Raw genomic sequence first — 25046 nt, forward strand, 5'->3', positions numbered from 1 at the left:
TCTGCATGCTACATTACTAATTATCCAATTTAAGGTTACTAGTTACTAATGTAATAAATTTTAATATATGTGTACATCCTCAATTCCCATAGTAAGATACATATACAGTAGAGAAAAGGTTGTTATCTTGGGAGTTGGGAGTTGAGGTTTGTGGTACCAATAACATTTTGAGGTTACTCGTATGTAATAAAGGCCTATTCGGCAGTGCAAAAGAAGATGATTTATTGTTCTGCAGTCTAAGTTGAGACAGCTGATAACTTGACAAGGGGGGGTTCTTTTCTCCAGTAAAGTGAAAGAACAGGGATGCATGCCAAAGTGAGTTGGGTTAATCACAGCAACAAAGTTTCAGTTAGCTTGTATTAATTTTATCCATCAGGAAAACAAAATTCATGTTCTGCAGTAATCATTACACATTTATTTTCCATGTTTTACAACATTCATTTATGTACTTTATAGATTACTAAGACTCTGGCAAAAAAAAGACATTGAGAAGTCCTTCAGTGGTGTGCACTAATGTAGCTGGGGAGTCAGAGAGCACACCTGTGAAGGACATTTACTGCCATTCCTGACAATGACGAAATGCTATTATTGTGTAAAATAACATCTGGAGAAATGCCAGAAGTCCAATCATGCTAATCAAAATTGATCCTTAAGTTTAAATTGTTGATGGGAGTAACAGCTCCTAGGCTTTCACTCCTGTGTACATGTGTTGGTTTTATAGTACATTGTAAAGCAAAAGGTTTTATTAAACACATAACCTTGTGTGTTTGTGCATTCATTACTTTGGCTTTGATTTTCTGCAGGGAAATTCGCTACTTTTCCTGCCCAATGTACTCAAGGTGTACCTGGAAAATGGACAAACAAAAGCTTTCAAGTTTGAGAATAAAACAACTGTCAAGGTAAACAAATCTGTGTATTTCCTTATGTACATATTATACTAAATTAATAGTAGAGTATTAATAGCAATGCCCTCTCCACAAGAACAATAGATGCTATCATGAAACGATGAACAAGCAGTAACTCCATCAAATGCAGGTAATGTGTATGAAGTTTGCTTTTGTAACTCATCCTGAACTAATACATTGCTGTATGATCCTGGTTGACATCAAAGCATTCACCATCAGTGTTCTGAGTTTTCTGATGTGCAGCAAGTAAGTGTTACTGATTTATGCAGAAGGCAGTGCAAGCGGTGCTACACAACACACAGACACACGTATGCGAGCACACACACATACATACAAACATATATGCACCACACACATAAGTTTCCAAACCAAAAATAAAGTGTGATTCGGAGTGAAGAACATGCATTATTGAAGGTGACACTTCTTTGAACACCTCCATTAAAAAATAATCTCTCTCTCTCTCTATATATATATATATATATATATATATATATATATAGAGAGAGAGAGAGCTGTAGATAGATAGATTCAGATGTATAAATATGTTTATGTGTGTGCGTATGTGTGTGAGACTATGTCTGTGTGTAAAAGAAAGCAACAATATTGTGTTGGGCACTTTGGTGTGTGTCACTTTTGACTTTGAATAACATGTTAGAGCTTTGTTTAAAATCTATTACATGACATATAAAGTGGGGATGTTGGCCAAGCAAGATGGCTACATAGTTAAAGAGCTCTGTCTGGCTGACCCTGCTAAAAGTAATCCTGTGCCAGTCCTGGCAGTAGGGAGTGCATTAAATAAGGTCTGTTTGCACAGATCAAAGACAGATTTATCGAGCCTTATTACCAGTGATTTTATTTTCATCAGGTAGAATGTCACAATATATCGTTAAATGTTATTCAGGAATTCTTGTTTTTGCTGAGTGGATGTCTGCAACTTCATTTCCTAAGCTACACTGCCAGTCTCAAAATATATTTATATTACCTCTAAGTTTGCACCAACTCCAAAAAGAATTAACAAATGAACTTTGCTTTTTTTCCTGAGCTGGTGTGACCTTGGAGGTGCTTATTTAGGGATTAGTGGCATGAGAGCATAACCTACATATTGTGGGTACAAGCTGCAGCCATACCTATACTTCTCACCTTCTTTAGTCAAGAATTTTGGACAAAGGTAAGAAATAATTGGTGAATAAATGTCCAAAATCAGGGACTTCTTTAAATATTACTCTAATGTGCTTAAAAAGTTATTATTGACTGTATTTTTTTCCTTTGGTCTTCAAAGTGAAGACCCTTTTTTCTTTCTTTCTTCTGAAGCTGTCAGTGGTTGCTGAAGGGCTCATTGTGTGGTATATTGACTGTAGCAAGACGCTTTTTCATTTGTAGCAGGTAGACTTTTAAGTAAAAGAGACTTTTTTTTTTGGGTGGGGGGGCTTTCAGTTCTGACAAGTGTAGGATCCCTTTAGGTGCAGGCAGAGCCAGGTGCCTATGGCCCGCTGGCTGGGCGGGGGATGGTGGGGGCTCCCTCAACATTTCATTTTTAAATAAACAATTAAAAAAAATTCACATTTCTTTTTGTAAGGACACACACTGTTTCAGTGATCTATGCATGCATCATTAATACCACGCATGCACAGCAACACATGGAATTTTAACACTGGAACTTCCTTAGTAAACAACAAGCATTATAACTTCTTCATGAACTTTTCTCAAATAGTGCAACCATAGACCAGGAGCGCGTTTCTTCTCAGCAGTTACTCCTGGAGGTGTGTGCAACAAGTGATGTCCTTCTATTCTCATGTTGCAGTATTCATAACAGTAGGGAGTTGCTGCCTTCAGCACTACCATCCGGCCAGTATACCAAAGTCTTTTACACAGTGTGACGTCCCTTACCAGGGCCATAAACCGACTTTGGGTATAAAGTGATGTCTGCACGTACCCTCATTAGAATTTTTATGCCACAGTGAATGTCGGACTCCTGTTTGCCAGTTCCACAAGCATATCGCGTTTCTTCAGACGACCAAATGCGATTCCGTTCAAGACCAGACAACTGCTTCTTCGACTGATACAGATACAGATAAGTGCCCTGTTGTTTTTTGCCTTACTTTGATTACAGTTTAGACTTACATGTCAGCTAGAAAGGGAAAGTGTGCTTGTGGGAGACAAATTCCTCACAAGGATATGCACGAGAAGTGCGTATTTTGCTTAGACGAGGCCCACGACCATATGTCCTGTCCTATTTGCAAATGTTTCATCCCCCCAAACTCTCCTAAGCCGCTTGGCAGCACTGAAGTTGTATTTAGAGAACCAAAGGCTACGTCGCTTAGCACTTGGTGTGGAAGGAGGAGTAGGCCCACCTGATGAGCCTCCGAGGAAATAGGCAAAGAAAATCAGGTCCGAATCCCAAGCTGTGCCTCAGGTGTCCAAGCAGGTTCTAGAGGCACTTGAAAGCCCAGAATCAGCTCAGATGACTGTGTCCAAAACAGGCCTGGGAACTGTAATAGAAGCTGGGATGGCAGAAACCACTTGTACGTCTGCTGAGGCAATTCAGCCATTGGAAACTGATGGCAGAGGAGAACCACGACTCATACACTCGGAAGGCCCTGCTCCTTCTTTTCCTACTAAACAGATGTCCACTTCTATGCTTTCTCCACCAGCAACTCCTTTGAAGAGAAAACAAAAAAATAAGCGCCCTGAACCTCAACTGGTACCTGGTTGGGAAGTGTTCTCACAAAGTCTCTTTAAGGTTTTTCAGGCCTTTCAGACACAACAGCTTCCCCCTACTCTCGCACCTCAACCACCCATTCAAGCATCTGAGGAAGATTGCTCCTCTTCTGAGGAATCCTTCTCTTATGAAACCCAAATAGACTCCCCTAAGGATTTCATTACCCCAGAGGAGGAGGATTCTATTTCTCCTGAATCCCCAGGAGAAGAATTTACCTTTGGGGACACTATCTCCCTCATGAGGGAACATTTTAAGTGCCAGGCTTCAGAAGTATCTGAATCCAAGAAAAGGTACTTTGACCTTTTAAAAATGGAGGAACCATCTCCTTCTGCTGTCCCTCCCTTACTACCTGTTTTCCAGGATGCTTTTTTGTCTGCTTCTCAGTCTCCTGACTCATAACCTCCAGCATCTAAATGACCTGACTATTTCTATAAGGTCCCCCAGGACACCCAGTTTCTCTTTAGAAATCCACCAGCAGATCCAGCTGTTATGGCTGTCTCTGCAGACAAATATTCAAGGCAGTTACCTTCCACTGCCCTTTACCCAATGGATAAAGACGACAAATTTATGGACAGACTAAGGAAAAAGGTATATACCTTCTCTACTCTAGTCATAAGGGCCTTGAACTACCAAACACACATGGCCAGGTATGTTTTGGATACCATTTCCAAAGCCTCTGCCCTTCTGTCTGAGGTACAGGACCCCCCTATAAAAACACAAGTTAATTCCCTACTTTCCACAGCATCCCAAGTGACCAGGCACTCCATTAAGTGCAGTAACGATGCTGTGGAAGCCTCATCTAAATCAGCTGCTTCAGGATCAGTACTAAGGTAATATTCCTGGGTTAGGCGTCAACCTCTCCCTATGGATGTTCAGACTAAATTACTGGATGCACCCTTAGACAATAAGGCCCTCTTTGGACAGGGTTCGGCTAAGCTCCTTAAATCCCCTCAAGAATAGGGAAAAGAATGACAGAATCTCAAACATCTCCTGGTATCCCCTATTCCTAGATACCACTGGAATCACCCACAGAAGCCCTCCTTTGTTAGAAGGCAGTCCTTTCACTCAGCCCCTCCCTCTAAGGGATGTAGACAGCCGAGAAAAAGCTCTACTCCCAGGTTTCCCACCAGCTCCTCCACTACATTTTTTCGGAGTCAGTCTGACCAATCCAGACCACCTCCACTGTGACTCACCTCGGCTGTATCCAGAAACACCCTTATCCCTTCGACTCACCCTCTCCATACCCTCCTGGTGGGGAATAACAGCAGAACAATGGGTCCTCTCCATCATTCAGAGAGGATATTTCATGACTTGGTGGATGCTCCCACCTTTTCAAGGTATCTCTCAGCCCCCAAGAGACCAAATCCTCTTATTCCCAACCATCATTCAACAGCTTCCAACTCAGGGCACCATAGAACAGGTGCCTAACCCACACAGAAACACAGGCTTTTACTCTAGAATGTTTCTTGTACTGAGAAAAGACGGCCCTTGGAGGCCAGTCCTAGACCTATCCTTCTTAAACCCCTTCCTCCATTTCCCAGCTTCAAAATGATCACCTTACCCCTTCTCTTACCACTAATCCCCCCTCTCCCAGACATTCATGGTAGCCCTGGACCTGAAGGATGCCTATCTCCACATTCCTATCCATCCAAATTACAGGAAATTCCTCAGATTTGCAATAGGCTGCTGTCATTTTCAGTTCTCTGCCTTGCCTTTTGGTCTCTCCACTGCTCCTCAAGTGTTTACAAAGTGCCTATCTCTCTTCATTGTTCACTGCAGGACCCAGGGTATACAGATATACCCATACCTAGACGACCTGCTCATCCTTCATCAAGACTACCAAGTTCTTCTACTTCACCTGCAACAGGTGTCTTCCACCCAAACTCAGCTAGAGTTCACTCTAAATCTAGAAGAATCACACCTGACCCCCTCTCAAGATTTGGTTTTCTTGGGATGCAGGATCAGAACAGACTGCATGAAAGCCTTCATCCCAGACCAAAGGATCAAGGACCTTTGCATATACTCGTGTCAGATCCTTACCCACTCCTCCTTGACAGCTCTGGAATTAAAGAGAATACTAGGAACATGGCATCCCTCATACCCATGTTACCTCTGGCAAGACTCCACATGTGCAAAATCCAGTGGGTCTTGAAAAACTTATGGAGCCAACATTTCCAACCCATGGACTTGCCTGTTCCACTGCTCCTATGCTTAAAAAAGGAAATCCAGTGGTGGCTCTCAGCACTTCAACTCAACCTAGGAACTCACCTTCCACTTCCAACCCCACAACAGCAGGTCTCCACAGATGCATCAGATCTGGGGTGGGGTGTAGTGCTCTTAACAAACCAACAACAATTCCCAGTTCAAAGCAAATGGTCCACTCAAAGGCAAAAGACCCACATCAACATCAAGGAAATGAGGGCATTGCTACTAGCCCTTCGAACTTTCAAACCCACTATCCTGCTAGGAACCCTGAAAGTAATCATAGACAATATGACTGTCCTGTAGTACAGCAACAATCAAGGGGGGACCAGGTCCTACTCCCTCTGTAGCCTGGCCATCCAGATTTGGAACTTAGCAGCTTCCATCCAGGTTCACCTGCTAGCAATGTATATCCCCTCAACAGAGAATGTTATGGCAGACAAACTCAGCAGAACCTCGGCTCCCTCTCATGAATGGATGCTTCAGAGAGAGGCCTTCCTGCACCTGATATACAGGTGGGGTATTCCACAAGCAGATCTCTTTGCCTCCATCCAGAACAAGCAGATGTCCAACTTCTGCACAAGGGATCCTCATCCACAAGTTTGGAAAGTGGACGCATTCTCCTTTTCTTGGGAGGGAATGTACCTTTACACCTTCCCTCCTTTCACACTAATTCAGAAAGTCCTCCTGAAAATTCAGAAGGACAAACCCAAAATCCTGCTGGTGACCCCGTATTGGCCAAGACAGCATTAGTTCCCCCTCCTACACTTACTAGCCAAGGGAAATCACCATATGTTACCCCACCGATTAGACCTGCTCACACAGGACAAAGGATCCCTACTCCACACACAGGTGAACAACTTAAAATTGATCTTATGGGTGGTAGGATTCTAATCCCTTACAGACACCTATATTCAGATGACATACTCAGTGTTCTGCAGGAGGCCAGAAAACCTAGTACTAGGAGAAACTATGTATTTAAGTGGCGCAGATTCTCCAAGTGGTGTCAAAGGAATAATCGGGATCCCCTCACTACTCCGATAGCAATGGTCCTATCCTATTTGTGTGAGCTACTCCACTCAGGACTGACTTATTCTTCAGTCAAAGTCCACTTGTCTGCCATCTCTGCCTGTCTTCCCATTACAGCCCCTATGGCATCCAGACTGGAGGTCAATCTTTTTCTGAAAGGAGTTCTCCACATCAGACCCCCCCCCCCCAGGAGACCTATTCCCCCTCTTGGGACCTAAATTTCATGTTAGAAAAACTAACCTTACCTCCTTTTGAACCAGCTCACTCAGTTTTCCTGATGCACCCTGAAAACAGTTCTGCTGATGGCCCTTACCTCTGCCAGGAGGGTCTCAGAGATACAAGCCTTTATGTCCACCTCTCCTTACCTTGTTTTCCACAAGGACAGAGTGGCTCTCAGGACCAACTCTTCTTTCATGCCAAAGGTAGTTAATGAACTTTCATTGAATCAAACCATTAATCTACCAGTTTTCTACCCTCATCTACAAAACTGAGAGAGGACTCTACATTCCCTGGATGTACACAAACAACTCAGATATGATTTGGAAAAAACTAAGTCTATTAGGAAATATGACCAATTATTCATCTCCTTCCATCCCAGAGCCCTAGGGAAGGCTGTCTCCAAACAGACCATTTCCTCATGGATCTCCAAATCCATTTCTTTGTGCTACTCCCATCATGGGAAATCCTTGCAAGGCCATGTTAAACCTCACTCTACCAGGGCAGCTGCCTCATTTACTGCCTTTTTCAAAGGCATGGACTTCACCTCCATTTTAGAAGCAGCCACTTGGTCCTCGGTACACACTTTCACCAAGCACTACAAGCTGGATATCGTCTCTAGAGCAAGAGCAGGCTTTGCCAGGTCTATCCTCCAGGGCTTGGTTAATCAAGGAAACATTTCCTCCATCCGGGTTCATACTTAAAGCTCTGGTACTCTTTCTACTGTTATGAATACTGCAACATGAGAATAGAGGGACATAGAATAGTTATGTAAGAACTTACCATAACCGTAGATGTCCTTCTCTTCCATGTTGCAGTATTCAGTCCCACCCACCTACCTCTGTTTCTTCATAACTAGAACTCCACAGCCTACCTGTGGGGACATAGTCACTATCTTCCCCAGTCTTAGCTCTCCTCTACTCAACCAAACTACTGCCCTGGGCCTGGCCTACATGTAAGTCTAAGGGTCTCCCACTAGGACCCTCCTTTGCAATCCACAGGAGCACTACTGTATGTGATAAAACAATTCCGATGAGGGTACATGCAGACATCACTTTATACCCAACGTCAGTTTATAGCCCTGGTAAGGGATGTCACATGTACCCTCCTGTGAAAAAGACTTTAGTATACTGGCCGGACGGTGGCATTGCAGGCAGCAACTCCCTACTGTTATGAATACTGCAAAATGGAAGAGAAGGACATCTAGGGTTATGGTAAGTTCTTACACAACTATTCTTTACTTCTCCACAGTGCTATGGGTCAGCAGGGAGGTGTGTGTGTATGTGATTAACTCACTCTAGCTCACCTTGGCTACAGGAAACAAGAACCTTAATCCTCTGTACCAACTCCCAGAATACTCACTTAGCAATCATGTTGTTGTTCTTCTTTCAGCTTTTCCCGGTTAGGGGTCGCCACAGCGGAACTCAGGTCTGCTAATGATTGGCAATAGATTTTTTTACATTGCCGAGGTGCCAGCTCGACGCCCAACCTTCAACGAAGGCACACCCATTCACGCATGTCTTTCGAAGGCCACTCGACCACGGGGAGGACATGCAGACTCCACACAGAAGGTGTTCCAGCCGAGAATCGAACGGGAGACCCTCTTGCTGTGAGGTAACAATGCTACTGCTGTACCACCGCAGCTCACTTAGCAATCATAGTGGATTAAAATGTGCTCAAATGGGTACTTTTTTTATTTTATTGGTTTATACATTTTGTTTCACTGCTTAATGGAAAAATTCTTCAAAACTACACGGGTGCATTTTCAAGGAATGTGAGCTTCAAGGGAAGATAAGTTTATCATTTCATATGCTAATCCTGTTTTCAGTGTGCAACTGTTTTGTTTAGCAAATGTTTGTGCTACAAACTTTCATAGCAGTGTTGGTAGTACTACAGGTTGCATACTTGTCTTTGGTGCAGAAGGCAGTGGGTTCTATTCCCACACCATATAAATGGATTTCTGATCCTGCAGTGCACTGTAAAGGGGGGGGGGGTATTGCACTCTTGAGTGTGTTGTCCTTTGAATAAGATATTAAACTGAGGCTCCATCTGTCTGCATTATTGGTAGGTGCTCTTTTACATCCACCTGGGCTATCAGAAGAGTAGGGTTAAGTTACCCAGCGCTTTGGCCAAATTTCCCCTTGCAATATAAATACCAACAAGGGTCTTCCCTGAAAAGATGCTACTAGCCAAGTGGGATTAATCTGGTCAGCAAATTAAAAGTTTTAAATTAAATCCATATCACTATAGTATGCACTGTGGCAATTTTGAGCAGTGTTTATGGTAACGGGGGGGGGGGGCAGATAAACAAGTAATGGGACACCAGAATGGCTGGGGGAGCCTCTTCCATGGGGATAGCCTGGTCCATTCCCCTGCCTAGACCTCCATTTGACCATGATCCGGCTCTGTGTACAGGGTCCTATTGTGCCCAGTTGGTCCAATTGGCCTAAGCCTGGCCATGGGCAGCGTGACCAAAAATAAACAAAACAGGAATGCTTTTACAACTATCCTCCCTACTTCCTGGAAAGATGAAGCTAGGCAAGCAGAGGGAATGAAGACCAATAACTCCTCCTAGTGAAGTGATGCTGGGAGAGTTATGCAAAGTTTTGCTGAGTAGCCACTTTTCTGGTAGATGTGTTAAAGGCATATCAGATATGGTGGGTGTCCCTCAGTTATCATCAGGGCCAGCCTTAAGCAATCTGGAGACTTAGGTGAAAAGCCTCCATGTTTATTTACTCTTCCCCAAAAGATAGCCACCTGTAAATGCATTATACATTTGACTGTGGGGAAAATGAAAAAAAAAATGATTACAATAATATTTCCAAGTTGTTACTTCTCAAAGCAATACAATGCGCCTATACAAGCTATAGTTACCCTCTGTGCACCTCTTTGAAGTATGTGAGGCAAGTTAAAAAAAAATAATGACTACACTGTCCCCAGCCCAACAGAAGATATAATGACCGGTAAGGTTTGGGAGGAATGATAAAGAAATAATGACATCGTCCTCAGCCCCCACACACACATACAGAGACCTTCTGTATATACCTATGAGCAGGGATGGTTTTAGGGTGATAACTAAAGATAATAGAACACTGGACCACAAAAGTGTGTTTTCATATTGCTTAGAATGTTACAACAACAATAGCCCATGTCAAAATCCACTTACACACTTATATACTCAGTGTGTGAGAGCCACCAGAAGTTCTGTGATACATTTATCCCTTTTTTTTTTTTTTTTTTTTTGAGTGATGAATGTTAAACTGAACAAGTGATGAGGGTCATCCAGACAACCCCCAACAAGCAGTTGTAGCCACTTCTATGTACAATTCAGACATCTGATTATGATAAAAAAGGATGACCATGTAATGTGTTTCCCCTTTGTTACAAACAGTTGCCACACATTAAAATATTGCACATTGACTCACAATCACATTAACCCTGCAAAACCAAAATAATAAGGAACAGTACAGAAAGCTAGTCGTTTTCAGCCATAAGACAACCACAACAATTATACTACTCTGTCTGTGCAAGTCAGGTGTCCAGTTAAGTAGTCCAGTTTGTTCTCAAAAATACACACTAGTCCTGCTAAGCCAGATAGTGAAAAAAGCAAATGCAAGAATATCAGTAATTTCATCCAGTCGACACTAACCCCCACCCAGCAGTTATAGCCATGATGTCAGATGGCTATGTAATATTATTTCACCTCCATGCATACCTCTCAGCTGTATACATTTTCCCAGAATATCCACATTTTTGTGTCATATTTTTGGTCTATTCCTCATAAAATGTGTGTTTATCCTGGCAAATCAGAGAATTAAAATAACTAATGACATACATTTGAATTTCAAACTTCATATCATTCAGAAAATGCATGCTAACACAAATCCTTTTATTCTGGCAAATTTCTAAGTTTATACATGCAATATTTAAAATTTGTCCCCATTTTGGGTATTTTGCCACCTAACCCCCAACCATTATTTTAGGTTTTGTCGAGATTTCTTGCTAAAATTTTTGAGAGGTACAGCACAGTCTACACAAACAATGTGCCACACATTAAATTGGTCTAATCCAAGTTACTGTACACAAATCACAAGCCCAAATGATACTGCCAAAAATATCTGGATCATTACCAACATCATTTGTAAATTGCATAAGTGTTTGCCTCACAGATAAGAAGTACAAGGTTTGATTCTCACAAAGAGAAATTGGCTAGCCTTAATATGGTCCACATGGCCAACTAGCCTCGTAGCTAGCTATGAACCTATGAACTTATCTCAGAGCACCATTCCTCCCATCACAGCTGTCCACACAAAATACAAAATACTGTCCAAAATATCTGGTTGATAGTGCAGCACCATTGTAAAATCAGTAATTATACTTCTCTCACCAACACTGTGCCATTCTGTCCTTTCTCTTCAAAATTCTGTAAAATGCCCCTGCCACTGCTCTGCTCCTTGTACGTTGTTGTACAATTAAAATTAAAAAAAAATCTCCTTCAAGTACCTTCACCCCTACATTGCAGTGTGGCAAGGTCTGTAGTCCCATGATCTTGCAACCTTTAAGTTGAATGTAACATAACTTGAATGTCAAATCAACTGGAGTACTGTCCCCTCTGTAGCACTCGCCCTGGTACAGGTATATTTTTTTCCTGCAGAGGTGCGTTATTTCTTTCTTTCTTATTTTTCAGAGTAATGAAATATCCCATTTCTGTGTAGGAGACATGTAGGCTAAATTTCTATAATATATTCAGTACAACTCTTACGAATTATTGTACAAGCAATTTCATATTTAGAATTATTTTTCTGGATTCAGGCTTTTAAGTGTTCAGTTACAAGTATTTGGATGCTGTCCTCTATCCTGTTGGGACTACAACAATGAAATCAGCTATACCCTGGAATTTGTGTTATGTATTTTGGTTCTTTAAATAAGATGTAAGTAATGGTACACATATTTTCAGAACCATATGTTTTGTGTGATTGTTAGATTGCAACATTAGTGTCTTGTCTTGAATATAAACTGTTTTAGAATCTTGTACTATATCTGATTTGTTCTTTTGAAGTGCAGACACTTGTTTATTTTAGTTTGTTTTATTTTTACTGGTGACTTTAGGTCAGATGATGGCATATCACACTGATTTCACATTTCCCAATTGGCTGCCCAGTTCCTGATCAGTAATGTGTCCCTCATCATCTGAAATTGCCAGGTCTGGGACTGTTTTTTCCATATGGCTTACAGTGCTAGCTGTCTGGGCCTTTGGACATCAAGACTGTTTTTTCTTGTTGATGGTATAGTAATTTTCCAACTAACATGCAACATGCTGTATTTCATATCAGCAGCATTTCCTTCTATCTGATTTTATGGCTACTTTATATAATTCTCCGTATCTGTTTCTCCTCCTTATGGAAGCATCCTACACATATATTTGAATGCAGATAGTGTCATTTCTAGTCCCTCTTTGTGACCTGAAATAGTTTTCCACCTCCTTGCTTATTCCTTTGGTCAACTTTGATTCCTTATGTTCTGTAAAATAACTTGTGCTTCCCTATTTGATGCACTTCATACCTTCTTTTAATGTGTACCCTGGTATGTTTATATCCCCTTTATGGTTCTCTGTAGGCCATGTTTCTGTGGCTAACTTAATGACAAAACACTGCCCTTCTTTCAGAGTCACTAATTCATTCATCTTTCTTCGGTAGACAATGGGCTTTGGTACTCACTCATTGTCCTACCATTTTTTCTTTAGTACTGGCTCTTTTTTGCCTCATCTAGGTACAGATTAAATATGTTTTTCTCAGTTTGCTCTTGATAAGCTCTTAATGTTGTCTCTGCTGTTATTTATTTATTTATTTATTTATTTATAGCTTTGACTGACCAGGAAAGTCCAACTGGGTGGAAACCCCTTTTCAACAGAGGCCTGGGAAGGAAAGCTCCACAAGATACATGGAGAAAGTAACATATGTACACAGAGTGATGACTCATTTGAATGTACAATAATAAGGAAAAACAGTGACTGCTCGAACATAGTGAGAAAACACTGACAGGATACATATGAATAGTCAGCATACTCATATTGTGTATTCGTGATACAGGCAACACAATGATATGAACATTCATTCAAAGGTACCTCAGAATGAGTGTTTAGATGAACAAAGTTTAGCCCCCTTGTGTTTTATAATAGCAGGACAGTTGTAAAGTGAACTTCGATAACAATGTAAAGTTGAGGAGAGTATTGTACAGTGCAAATGGTCAACTAGACATAATAGTACAGAATAAGATGGAAGATTATTGGTCAAGTTGTCATTTTACAGAAAGATGGGATAGAATGGATACATGTAGTTTAGAGGGATTAGCCAGGTGTGGTGCAAAGCCATGAGACCTTTAGGTGTTGTTTCAACAGCAGTTTGAAGAATTTCAGGTTGTTAGTTTTTCTGAGTGAGAGAGGAATTGAATTTCAGACTTTAGAGAAATGAGAAGAATAGTTAGTCACCGACAGTACTGTTTGATTTAACTGGGCACAGTAAGAATTTATCAGTGGAGTGAAGTGTCCTGGATGGGAAGTAAGGCTGGATAATATTTTTAGTGTTTGGCATTTTTCAGGTTGGAAAATGAGACTGTGAACAATTTTTAGATGTGAGAATATTAGATTGTGAGGCAAATCTAACCAATTAATCTGTTTTAGTACTATACAGAGATGGGATTCATAAGGTTTATCAGCTGCTAATTTAGCTATTTTGTTGTAGCATTTTTTTCCAGCAGGACCATTAGGGCAGTTTGTAGGTTGACAAATATAGGAGCAGCATATTTGAGGGTGAGTAACAGCAAAGTGGAGGAAATAGTTTGCCTAACCCGTTCAGTCAAGTAAGGTTTGGTTCAGTACACAACAGTACATTTTTTGTGCATTTTTCTAATAGTTTGTTTTATGTTTTGAACAAATTTCATGGTATCAAGACCAAAACAGCACCCTGGCTAACCTCTAATACCAAACAAAAAATTATACTTAGAAATAAATCTTGGAAAAAATGGCGTTCCTCCAGAAACCCAACCGATCATCAAACCTTTAAAGAACTCAGAAACAATACTAAAAAAGCTATCCTTTCTGATAAAAAGAATTATTACTTTGAACTTCAGCAATCAACCAAAAAAGAACCAAAAAAGTTCTGGTCTACTATCAATAATCTACTTACCCCAGGCAAAGTAGTTACACCCAACCCACACAACTTACACCCAGATAACCCCTCTTTAATAGCCAATAACTTCAATACCTTCTTTACTACTTCCATACAAAGTCTAGCTAATCACTTATCTCCTGATTCTTCCCAAGTGCTCTTAAATAACATCAACAACTCCCTTCCTCCCCTGCAACTTCAACCCATACCCACCTCCTACATACAATCTCTTTTACAAAAACTTAAACCCACTACCCCCTCAGCAGATAACCTTTCTGCTGAATTTCTTCAAGTAGCAGCTAAAGTAATCGCCTACCCTGTTTCCATCCTCATAAACAGATCCATAAAAGAAAGTACTTTTCCAGCAATCTGGAAGATATCACATATCATACCCCTACACAAAGGAGGCAAATCCACTGACCTTTCCAACTTTCGTCCTATAGCACTATTATCTCCACTAGCTAAAATCATGGAAAAATGTATACACAAGCAACTACTTAACCATCTCCTTCATAACAACCTACTAGCAAACACTCAACATGGATTTAGACCGTCACATAGTACTACCACTGCTCTACTTTCTTTTACCAACACCATCAACTGTAATCGTAACAACAACAAACTAACCTCTTCTCTTTTCCTAGACCTATCAAAAGCCTTCGACATGGTCAACCATACACTTCTTCTACACATATTAAAATCCCTTGCTTTGGATTCCTCTTCCTTAATCTGGTTCTCATCTTATCTTGAAAACCGACAACAAGCAGTACTCTGGAAAAATTCTCTATCTACTTTACTACCTATCTCTTTAGGAGTACCACAAGGATCTATACTAGGCCCACTCTTATTCTCTATCTTTATTAATGACCTCCAATCTTCTATCCAAAACACTACATGTATACAATATGCAGATGATTCTACCATTATTTGCACAGCCTCCACTCAATCTGAACTCCAGTCACTCACACAATCTACCTTTTCTACCGTCGAACACTGGTTCTCAAAAAGATGTCTTCTCCTCAATCCCAAGAAAACAAAACTACTACTTTTCTCACCTACCCACAAATCTTCTCAACTAAACTTCTCTATTACTGCAAGTGATAATTCCCTCATCTCCCCAGACTCTACAACTAAACTGCTTGGTGTTACTATTGATAATAATCTTAACTATGATTACCACATCAATAACACTATAAAAGCAGTTAATAAAAAAATTGGTTCACTGTACAGAATCAAACCCTACCTTACACCAGAAGCACGGACCACCTTAGCACAATCACATCTTATCTCTACCCTACTGTATGCCTCCTCTATTTACACTAATCTCTCTAAAAGCAACCTGAAGAAACTTACTACATCCTACCACAATATAGCTCGCTTTGCCACAGCATCCCAGTATAGAACTCACCACTGTCTAAACTTAAAACACTTACACTGGTTGGAACTTCCTAACAAGATTATATATCAACAACTCTTAATAATACACAACATTCTATATCAACCATCAAAAACACCTGCTCTTAGTAACCTCTTGATCCCCTATAATAACTTGAAACAGCTGCGCTCCGCTGAAAAGCTACAAGTTAACACAACACGAATTACTAATTCTGCAGGTAACTGCCTTTTTTCCAACTCAGTAGGCAAAATATGGAATAACCTCCCCTCACACATTACCTCTATAGGCTCCTTTGATCTTTTTAAAAAACAACTTCTTGTACATCTTAACAACTTCTGGCTCTGCTCTTGTACCAATCCAGACTAATCAACCTTCTACTTTCTACTATCATATTTCCTTACTTCAAAACTGCAATCTTTCTCTGTGATCACAAACGACTTAATGACTGAACAGTTTCTACTGTTCTCAAAAAAAAAAAAAAAAAAAAAAAAATTTCTTCTTTTACAAGTTTGTATATACACTAATATGTATGAAATGACCTGAAGGGAGTGTAGTTTTAAAAATAATTAATGCCTTTCTCAATACGTAGATAGCACTATATGTTTTCTATTACTTGAGCTAGACTAATAAGTATGCATGGTAGCTCACTGTCTATGTCACAGGCATTTATTGTAAATGTTCAATTTCTATAACCTTGTTTTAATCTGTGGAGCTTTTCTCCCCGGGCCTCCACTGAAAATGGAAATTATCCAGCTGGACTAGCCCAGTCAACAAATGTAAAATAAAAAAAAAAAAATAAAATAAATAAATAAATATCATCTATGATGACAACTAGGAATTTGATATGAGTTAAAAGTTCAGATTTGGTTAAGGCAGAAGAAGTAATGGTAAAGAGAGGTTTGTTGTTAAGAATATTGTTTAGGTGTCAACAGAATGAATTTGTTCCTCTTAGAGTTTAATAGTAACTAAGAGTTATGGAGCCATGTTTCAATGGAGTTGAAAGATTCCTGCAGTTGCGTTTGAAGCTGTTGTAGGCTTTTGGCAATGTCGATAAGCACAGAATCATCAACATACTGAATAATGGTAGCATGTTTACATGTAGGCTATTTATGAAAACATTCAATAGGAAGGGACCAATGATAGATCCTTGATGAACCAGTGTATGCATTGAGAAAAATGGAGAGGCACCATTTTCCCATTTTACATCTTGAAGTCTATCACTGAAGTATCTGATAAACCAGGTGAGAGATTAGTATTGAAGTCCTATGGAGGAGAGTTTGTAGAGCAGTTTTTAGTGAGAGAAGGCATCAAAAGCCTATGGCAAACCAGGAGAAAGTTCTGCTGCTAAACTCTCTGCATTTGTTAGTGTTAGTGGTAGCAAAACTGAGAAGAGCTGTTGTAGAATATGATACAGTCAGAAATTGTATTGTGTGGGGCTTAACAAGTTGTTTGTGGTAACAAATTTAAATATCTGGGATTAGACACATTCTTATAAGACTTTGGACAGGGGGGGACAGAAAAGCTATTAGTCTGTAATTTGAGATATCAACAGAGTAGCCACCTTTGTGTAGTGCTAGGATTTTTTTTTTTCAAATTTTAGGGACATAACTTTCTGTGATAGAGTGGTTTATTAAGATGGAGATCAGGTAAGCTACAGTGCCTGCTGCAAGTTTGATATACTCTACAGGAAGATTGTGTGGGGCAAGTGTATTTATCTATAGTTTGAGAAGGTATTGCCTGTTGGTGGATGAGGGGAGTGGTTTAAAATTAAATGTTCTGGGATTATTTGTTGACTCTGAAAGAGAAGGGCTATTACAAGTGATTGAGACGTTTAAAAGGGAAGTTACTGTGTTAATAAAATGTGTATTGAATTGGTTGGTGGTACTGTCATTAATGCATTTAATAGAAGGATTTGGTTGGGTAATATAGCCAGAATGCATATGTTTGATGATGGATGAAAAGTTTCATGTTGCTTTGCTTAGTGTATTGAAAGTTTTTATATTATGCTTTTTTGTCAAGTTTTGTCATGCATTCTGCTGTGTTTTGGAGTTGTTTTCAGTTTTGTAGGCTGGGCTGAGTTTGTTTGTTTCCAAGTATTTCAAGCTCTCCCTCTCTCTCTCTTTCATTATTACTTTGTTTTTTTCTAGTTAACCAGGGTACAGGGTTTACCTTAACTTCTTTGTTCTTAGAGGGGCATTTTCATTTAGGATGGATAGAAATGTAGCATTGAAGTATTTGATAGCATCACCTAAAGGGAGAGAGTATGAAGGCAGTTCCAGTTAATGTATCTTAAGCTTGCAAGGTAAGGGTCTGTATGGAAAGATTTGAGTTAGACACTAGATTATAGTGGTGGTGTTTCACAAGGGAGTTTATCTGTCTAATTGTAAAACTAGTAAGGTGGTCACTTAAGGACTCAGTTAGGGAAACAGACAGGAGAATATTGTTTGGGGAATCTGTGAGTATCCAGTTAATGGCGTAGCTGTTATTATCGTTTTTATTGTGTGCAACAGAAATGGAGATGGGATGAGTGAAGCCTTAAAAAAAATTGGTCTCATTAAAAAGAGTTTGCCAATCTATATTGAAGTCCCCTAGTATTATAGGTTCTTTTTGATATTTGCTGAAGCCCATGAGAGGATTCCCTAGGTAGCATCTATGTTGTTACCAGGGGGTATGTAGAAAGCGATGATGCGTGAGGTCTTATAGTTATTGCGTTTAAGTGGCAATGCAATCATCTCGGCAGTTTTAGTAGCTGAGGGGCTATAAGTAGAGTGGGATAGTTGGAGGGTGTTATTGTAGATTATTGCCAGACTACCTGCTTTTAGTTTGTTCTACCTAATCTAAGCATATTATACCCAGGTGGTAGGATTTCTTCATCTTGTATATGTTGTTTTGGCCAGGTTTCAGTTAAGACCATGATATCAGGGGAGCAGTAGGCAATCCACCAATGGATCTCTGAGAGTTTGTTTGTGATGCTTCTAAGGTTAATGCTAGAGGCTTGGTCTAATGAGGAGGATGTATTTGTGGTGGCAGTTTGTGAAGAATGGAAAGGTCCCGTGGTAATGTGGTAATCATTTTGTCATGGGTGGAGAGCACCTGAGTTTGGTAAAAATATCTCCACAGAAGTTAAATGAGTGAGGGAGGATGAGACATGGGTAAACTGTTTAAGTTTAATATTTTTGGTTTATATCAAGTCTGTAGAGAATGGGGCTGTGAAAGGTATAAGTTCCTTTGAAAAAAGGATTACTGGTTATGCTGTTTAGGCTAGGTGTGATAGGGAAATGATCCTCAGTTTGATTTTTGAGGAGAATGTAATACTTGGTAATGGAGTTGTTGATGAAAGGATGTTAGGTGTATGAGTTAAAGGAGTATGATAAGATATTGCAAGGGAAACATTTTGATAGGCATTGGCCAGGTATGGTGAGATATAAATTGTTGCAGAACTGTGGTTTATAGGTGCAATTTGGAGAACAATGTTGGGGTAGCTGAGGGGCTGAGGTATATGGGCTGGTTGTTATCAGAGACTGGTAAAAGCAGCAAGTTGGAGATCTGATAGTGAGTTTGATAGGAGATGAAAGCAGAAAAGTATTTTGAAAAGATCAGTGGGGAGGTGAGAGTAAGAGGTGCACAGAGAAAAGTGTATAGATGTTCTGTATTGTTGGTAGTGGAGAATGTGCTTAGAATCAGATTATATATAAAGGGATAGAGTGAAAATGTGAAAAATAAAACACCAGTAAGAAAGAAGTGTGAGTGCTGGTAAAAAATGTAGCTGAAGATAGGGAGGTATGCAAGATGAGTGGAGAGGGATGGAGCTTACTTCTGAATGGATGCTGTTGTATGTGAGGTGATTGGTTAAGTATAAATCTGGAGGGGATGTTGCTAAGAAGGGCTTGTTAGTAAGGGTAAAAGATGCTTGGGGTTAGGATAATGGGGTAGTGACTGTAAGAGTGAGCAGATTTGGCAGGAAGGAGACGAGAGTATATGAAGGCAATAAGAATATAGGGTGTTAGTGGTTACTTCTATCTGATATGCAGCACAATGGGAATTTGTTATAGGAATGGGTCTACAGGTACTAGAGAAGGTTGATTCAGGTGGGTATGGCTAGTTAATGTGAACAGTTTCCTATAAGCAAAGAATGGAGGTATGGTACAAGTAAGACTAGAGTAGAGGCATCTACTATGAGTGGTTAGTCAGATAACCTGCTGTCTGGGGGAGTGTAGAGGGGAGAGAGACATATGTGCTGGAAGATTGAGAATTTGTTACAGGGGCATGGTGGATAGAAGGAGAGGGAGGATTAGAAGGAAGAGTATAAAGGTAATGCTACAGGGGGTGGCTGGGGAATTGGAGATGGGAAGAAAGGAAAGTAGAGAGGGTTACAAACACACACATATTAGTGTAAGTTAGTCAGTGTACACACACACACACACACACACACACACACACACACACACACACACACACACACACACACACACACACACACACTCTCTCTCTCTCTCTCTCAATTAGGATCTCAAAACAGATCCAGAATGGTATTAAGTCAGCCAAATTTAGTAGGAGTTAAAACAAAAATGGAACAACTTTGTAGTGTTTCACTGTGATGTAACATGATAAAAGTGGGTTAAAACAGCTGGTATATCAACTGCATTAAGCAGCAGCTAAACACAAGAATACACTGCTTATTACAATATACAGGAAGCAACAGCAGAAAGTGGAGTTCCCACAGCCTAAGGCAATTACTAATGCTATAAGTGACTCTAACCTAGTTTTTTTTGCATCATGTAAGCAGTAGTACATGCCTAGTTATTCTATTTCTGTTTGAGTAAAGCAGCTGTTCTTTGTTGATCCTGGGGGTAGGGAGGATCTACACAAGTCTCCAGCCCTTAGGAAGCTAAATGAGAACTTTACAGGTGGAAACAGTTGTGCACCTACAAAAAAATGAGGAAAAGAGGGTGAGAGTCATGTAATATTTACATTACTTCCAGAAAGAGGAGAGACATACTGACAGCACAGGTGTTGAAGAAAAAAGAAATAAGCAGTATATTATTGGGTTTGTATACCACCAATTTCTACTCACTTTTACTTTGCTACATCACAAACACTGCAAAGTTGCTCCATTTTTATTTTAACTCTTACTAAATTCAGCTGACTTAACACCATTCTGCTTGTTTTGAGATCCTAACTGTGTGTGTGTGCGTGTGTACGGACTAACTCACACCATTGCATGAGTCTCCTTTTTAAGCCATACACCTCCTTTTTAAGCCGTACACCTCCTTTTTAAGCCGTACACCTCCTTTTTAAGCCATACACCTCCTTTTTAAGCCGTACACCTCCTTTTTAAGCCATACACCTCCTTTTTAAGCCGTACACCTCCTTTTTAAGCCGTACACCTCCTTTTTAAGCCGTACCCCTCCTTGTATTAACATCTTGCCATTCTTATCTGTAACGTAACTTCTGTCAGAGCTCACAAAAGCTTGGCATCCGTGCCACTGATTTTGAATCTAGTGCCATCCGAGCAAAGATAAGTAGTTAGGTGTGTCCTGATGGTACATTTTCAAATTATTTATTGCATTTTTCTGCCAGTGCTTTTCACTGGCCTTACTGCTGTTTTACTAAGCTGCAGTCATTTTAAATAGTGTTTCCACGTTAGTTTGATGTTTGTACTGCAGTACTTCACAGTAGGCTGTATCTTTGCAGTTTTACTTTAAAGGGAGAGTGTCAAGATTCCCTGCAGATCTCATTGTTTTGATTAAGCTGGTAGGTCAGGTGATCCTATTGTTTACATTCAGACAGCTTTTAGTGTGATGGCTCAGGTTTCAGTACCTTGGGGGAAGGGTAATTTAACTCTTCAGGAAATCCTAACAGTTTCCTCTGTGTGCTCATTTTATTTACAGCCCCATGCTGATAGTAAAACCATATCACTACACTTAAAAATGTAGGGAAGAAGTGCTTATATGAGCTACTGGTTTTTTTTTTTTTTTTTTTTTTTTTTTGCATCTTTCACTTTGGAGGCAGACACATAAATGTGATTTTTTTTTTAAATATTTTCTGCAGCACACTTGTTTGGAAGTACATCTAATGGAAAAACATGTAATGGATTTAGGGTTGCCAGCTGTCCAGTTTTTGACCGAACTGTCCGGTTTTCAGACAAATTGTCCAGTTAAAAAATTTCATCAAAACCATGAAGTCCGTTTTTTTTTTTGTGCCACCAGAGGAGAGGAGAAAGTAAATGTATCCAGCTCGAACGGGAGCGGTACGATACACTACTAGCTACTACACAACAATGAAATGCTTTTAACTTCAGTATTCCTGGTAGCTACATAGTTTAGACAGTATATACATTAACTTAAGTGGCAGTGATGTAATACAAATGGACAAATTTTATTTTCTGCTATATGGATTGTAGAGATATCACTGGAAGGCAGTACTCCACGGTGGGAAAACGGTATTTTTTTAGCTATCATTATCCTACCAACTACCAAGCAGTGACAAAAGAAATCTTATAGCAAGATTTAAAATGCTTAAGCACTCTGCCAACATTGCCCAGTGTTGCATTGTTGTTCACTCAGACTGATTTTAGAACTTCACCATGCAGTGTAATACTGCTAGCAATTAACACGCCCTGATTTGTATTATCCTCATCTACTATGTTGAACCGTATTCCATGAAACAAATTGTGCATCTTGCTTTTTGGGCACTTGCAGTTACCCAACATTATTTTGCTTTTACTTGATTCTGTCGCAAGGGACCACATTGAAAAATAAAACTACCTCTTTGCCATGTTCAGAAAATGGCAAGTGTGCTAGCTGCATGTGATTTCTTTTCCTACGTGCATCTTTCTTAGATCTGGCGGCTTGAGTCATCTTTCATTCAGTCTTATTGCCATTTTACAACTGCATAGCGGTCCAGTCTGCATCTTCGTAAACTTGTATTAGAGTGCATTGTTGTAGGAAGTTACCTGTTTTAACCTGCAACTTTGGCGTGATATAGAAAAACATTAATGAAACTCTTTAAAGTATGTGTGCTTTTCTGAGATTATGACGTATACTTTGAAAGTAACATAAAACATAAGTCACCTGTTAGAAATCCATTCATCCACAACCCCTTTATCCCATTTTTTGCATATGTGACATGTAAAGAAAAAGAGTGGGAGGTCAATCGGACCCAGTACAAGATCTTAAGTACTAGCATCTGAAATATCACACTAGGGGCAGTAACACTTAGCTCAATTGACCCCCACCCAATACAGGCGCAGCCAAGGACTGAAACTTCCTAATCCAAAGTACGAAACGGAAAATATGTTGCATCTTAACAACTGAGTACCTGTCCCACGCCCCAGTACAAACAGTATTTGACAGAACTTTCAAAATGCAAGGGAATGTTAAGATCATCATTTCTGAATGAGCAGTAAAGTGATGTTATTGACTTAAACGATCTTATGGGGTAAATCAAAACTTACAATGTTTTAATAGCAAAGATAACTGCTTGCATTTTTTTTGGATTTTTTTAATCAGATTTACCACCATGTGCACAGGCTGCTAGCTCTTGACCTTTTATCTCCATGGATCATCCATAATTAGGTTTAGGAACATAGAAAATAAATAACTGGAGAAAAATGCACCATATTGACACTTTTCATCAATACTGGTACTTACATCTGCAGCAGCCTAGCAGTGCAATTAGTGCCGCCTATGTTCTTTTCTCCCCTTTATGTACGGCTTAAGTCATCAAAGTGGGTGGTCCCATCAGCTGATGTCACTGTGATGTCACAAAATAGGTGGGGCATGGGCAGGAGAGGGGGTGGGAATGGGTGGAGTTATGTGTGATGCGAGGGGCGTGACTTTAGTCCAGTTTTAGCCGCAAAGAAACCTGGCAACCCTAAATGGATTTTACTGCTCATTGGTGTGCTTTTACATAATGTCCTACTGCTGTTTGTTATATGAGAAAAGAGCACCACAACTATGTCCCTAGATGAGCAGTACAGGATGCATTACTGTTGTTGGAAGAGGACTAATCAGAATGTGATAGAAAAAAAGGTGCACTGTTGCATTAGAAGCACTCAATAGCTAAGTCAGCTTTCAATAGTAGACATGTGGAAAAGACAGACTACTGTTCCACTTTGCTAAAGAATTATCCCTGGTCCTAACAAGCAAACAGTGCTTCAGGAAGGTAATTTGTAAAGGGTCTATATCAGATAACCGAAAGTTGTTTTCCGTGAACGCTCACATGAGCGAAAATGCTGGAAATCGAAATCGAAAGAGTGTTTGTGGGGTCTGGTACAATGAGGAGTGGGATGTTTGCCTTTTCCTCACTGTAGTGCAAGCTCAGAGTTGGAATATATAGTTAGAGGGGATGTGGGGGGCACACACCCCACAATAAGGAGTTCGATGTCCAGCGTTTTTGCTCATGTGAGCATTCGTTGAAAACAACTTTTGGTTTTCTAATATAGACCCATCTGTAAAACCATTCAGCTTGGGTACCATCCAGAAAGAAGTTTAGTGAGCTTATTCAAGAATGCTGTAAAATCTGAACTCTCCTAAAGCTGTGTTAATATACACAGACAATATTTTTTTCTTTTCTGCTTGTTTATGCAGCTTACCACATTGCATTACAAATCATATGCAACCTAAAAGCTCACTGTGCTACCACTACAAAGTTTCAGAAAGTGGATGAAATGCATTCCTCCTGTCTAACAAACACCATACCAAAAGGAATCAGAGTTTGCAATAAACGCTCACTGTGCCACCACTACAAAGTTTCAGAAAGTGGATGAAATGCATTCCTCCTGTCTAACAAACACCATACCAAAAGGAATCAGAGTTTGCAATAAACTTATAAAAGGCTGTTTTATAATCCCAACTCACATGTCATTGAAAAACAATATACCAAACATAAACGAAGGGTACCTGCAAGCTGCTGAAAAGTGATATAAAAAAATCAATGTGAAATAATAACCTGACAAATAAAAACAAAGAAAGAACAGTAATGCACCTTGCCAGTTCTGCTGCACCCCATGTCGGGACTGTTCCACCCAGTCCTTCTACTTGAATAAGCCCACTAGTCTGAACTCACACAACTTTGTACCAAGTGAATTACAGAGTTTATAGTAACAAGTGCTTGTCCCAAAAACTATGCAGCCTTGGAAGGGGAATCTTAAAATAGTGTGGGGGAAGGGTAGTCTTTTACCTCTGTGTTAATGTCCTTTAGTACTAGTTATTTCTACTGCTCAAGTGCCAACTCCTTAACATACTTTGCCTTTATATATAACTCCCCTGTTACTCAAATGATTCCATAAAGGTTGTCTTACATGTTGTGGGTGGCTGCACCTCACAAATTCCTCTAGCTAATATGAATATCCTTCAGGGTTGCACCATTTGTGAGTAAGGAAACCAAGTTATAAGATTCTACTACTATGC

General features: G+C 40.0%; 1 protein-coding gene across 1 annotated transcript in view; it reads left to right on the forward strand.

Moving 5' to 3' along the window:
• Nucleotides 1-25046, forward strand: part of FRMPD1 (FERM and PDZ domain containing 1) — a 998362-nt gene that overhangs the window by 372928 nt on the left and 600388 nt on the right. Inside the window, exon 6 of the mRNA XM_044059294.1 lies at nt 804-899. Coding sequence (XP_043915229.1) covers nt 804-899 — 96 coding nt within the window. The remainder of the gene's footprint in view (nt 1-803; nt 900-25046) is intronic.

Source organism: Protopterus annectens, chromosome 17.part0 (genome assembly GCF_019279795.1).
Source record: "Protopterus annectens isolate FY-2018-M chromosome 17.part0, PAN1.0, whole genome shotgun sequence".
Lineage (NCBI taxonomy): Eukaryota > Metazoa > Chordata > Ceratodontiformes > Protopteridae > Protopterus > Protopterus annectens.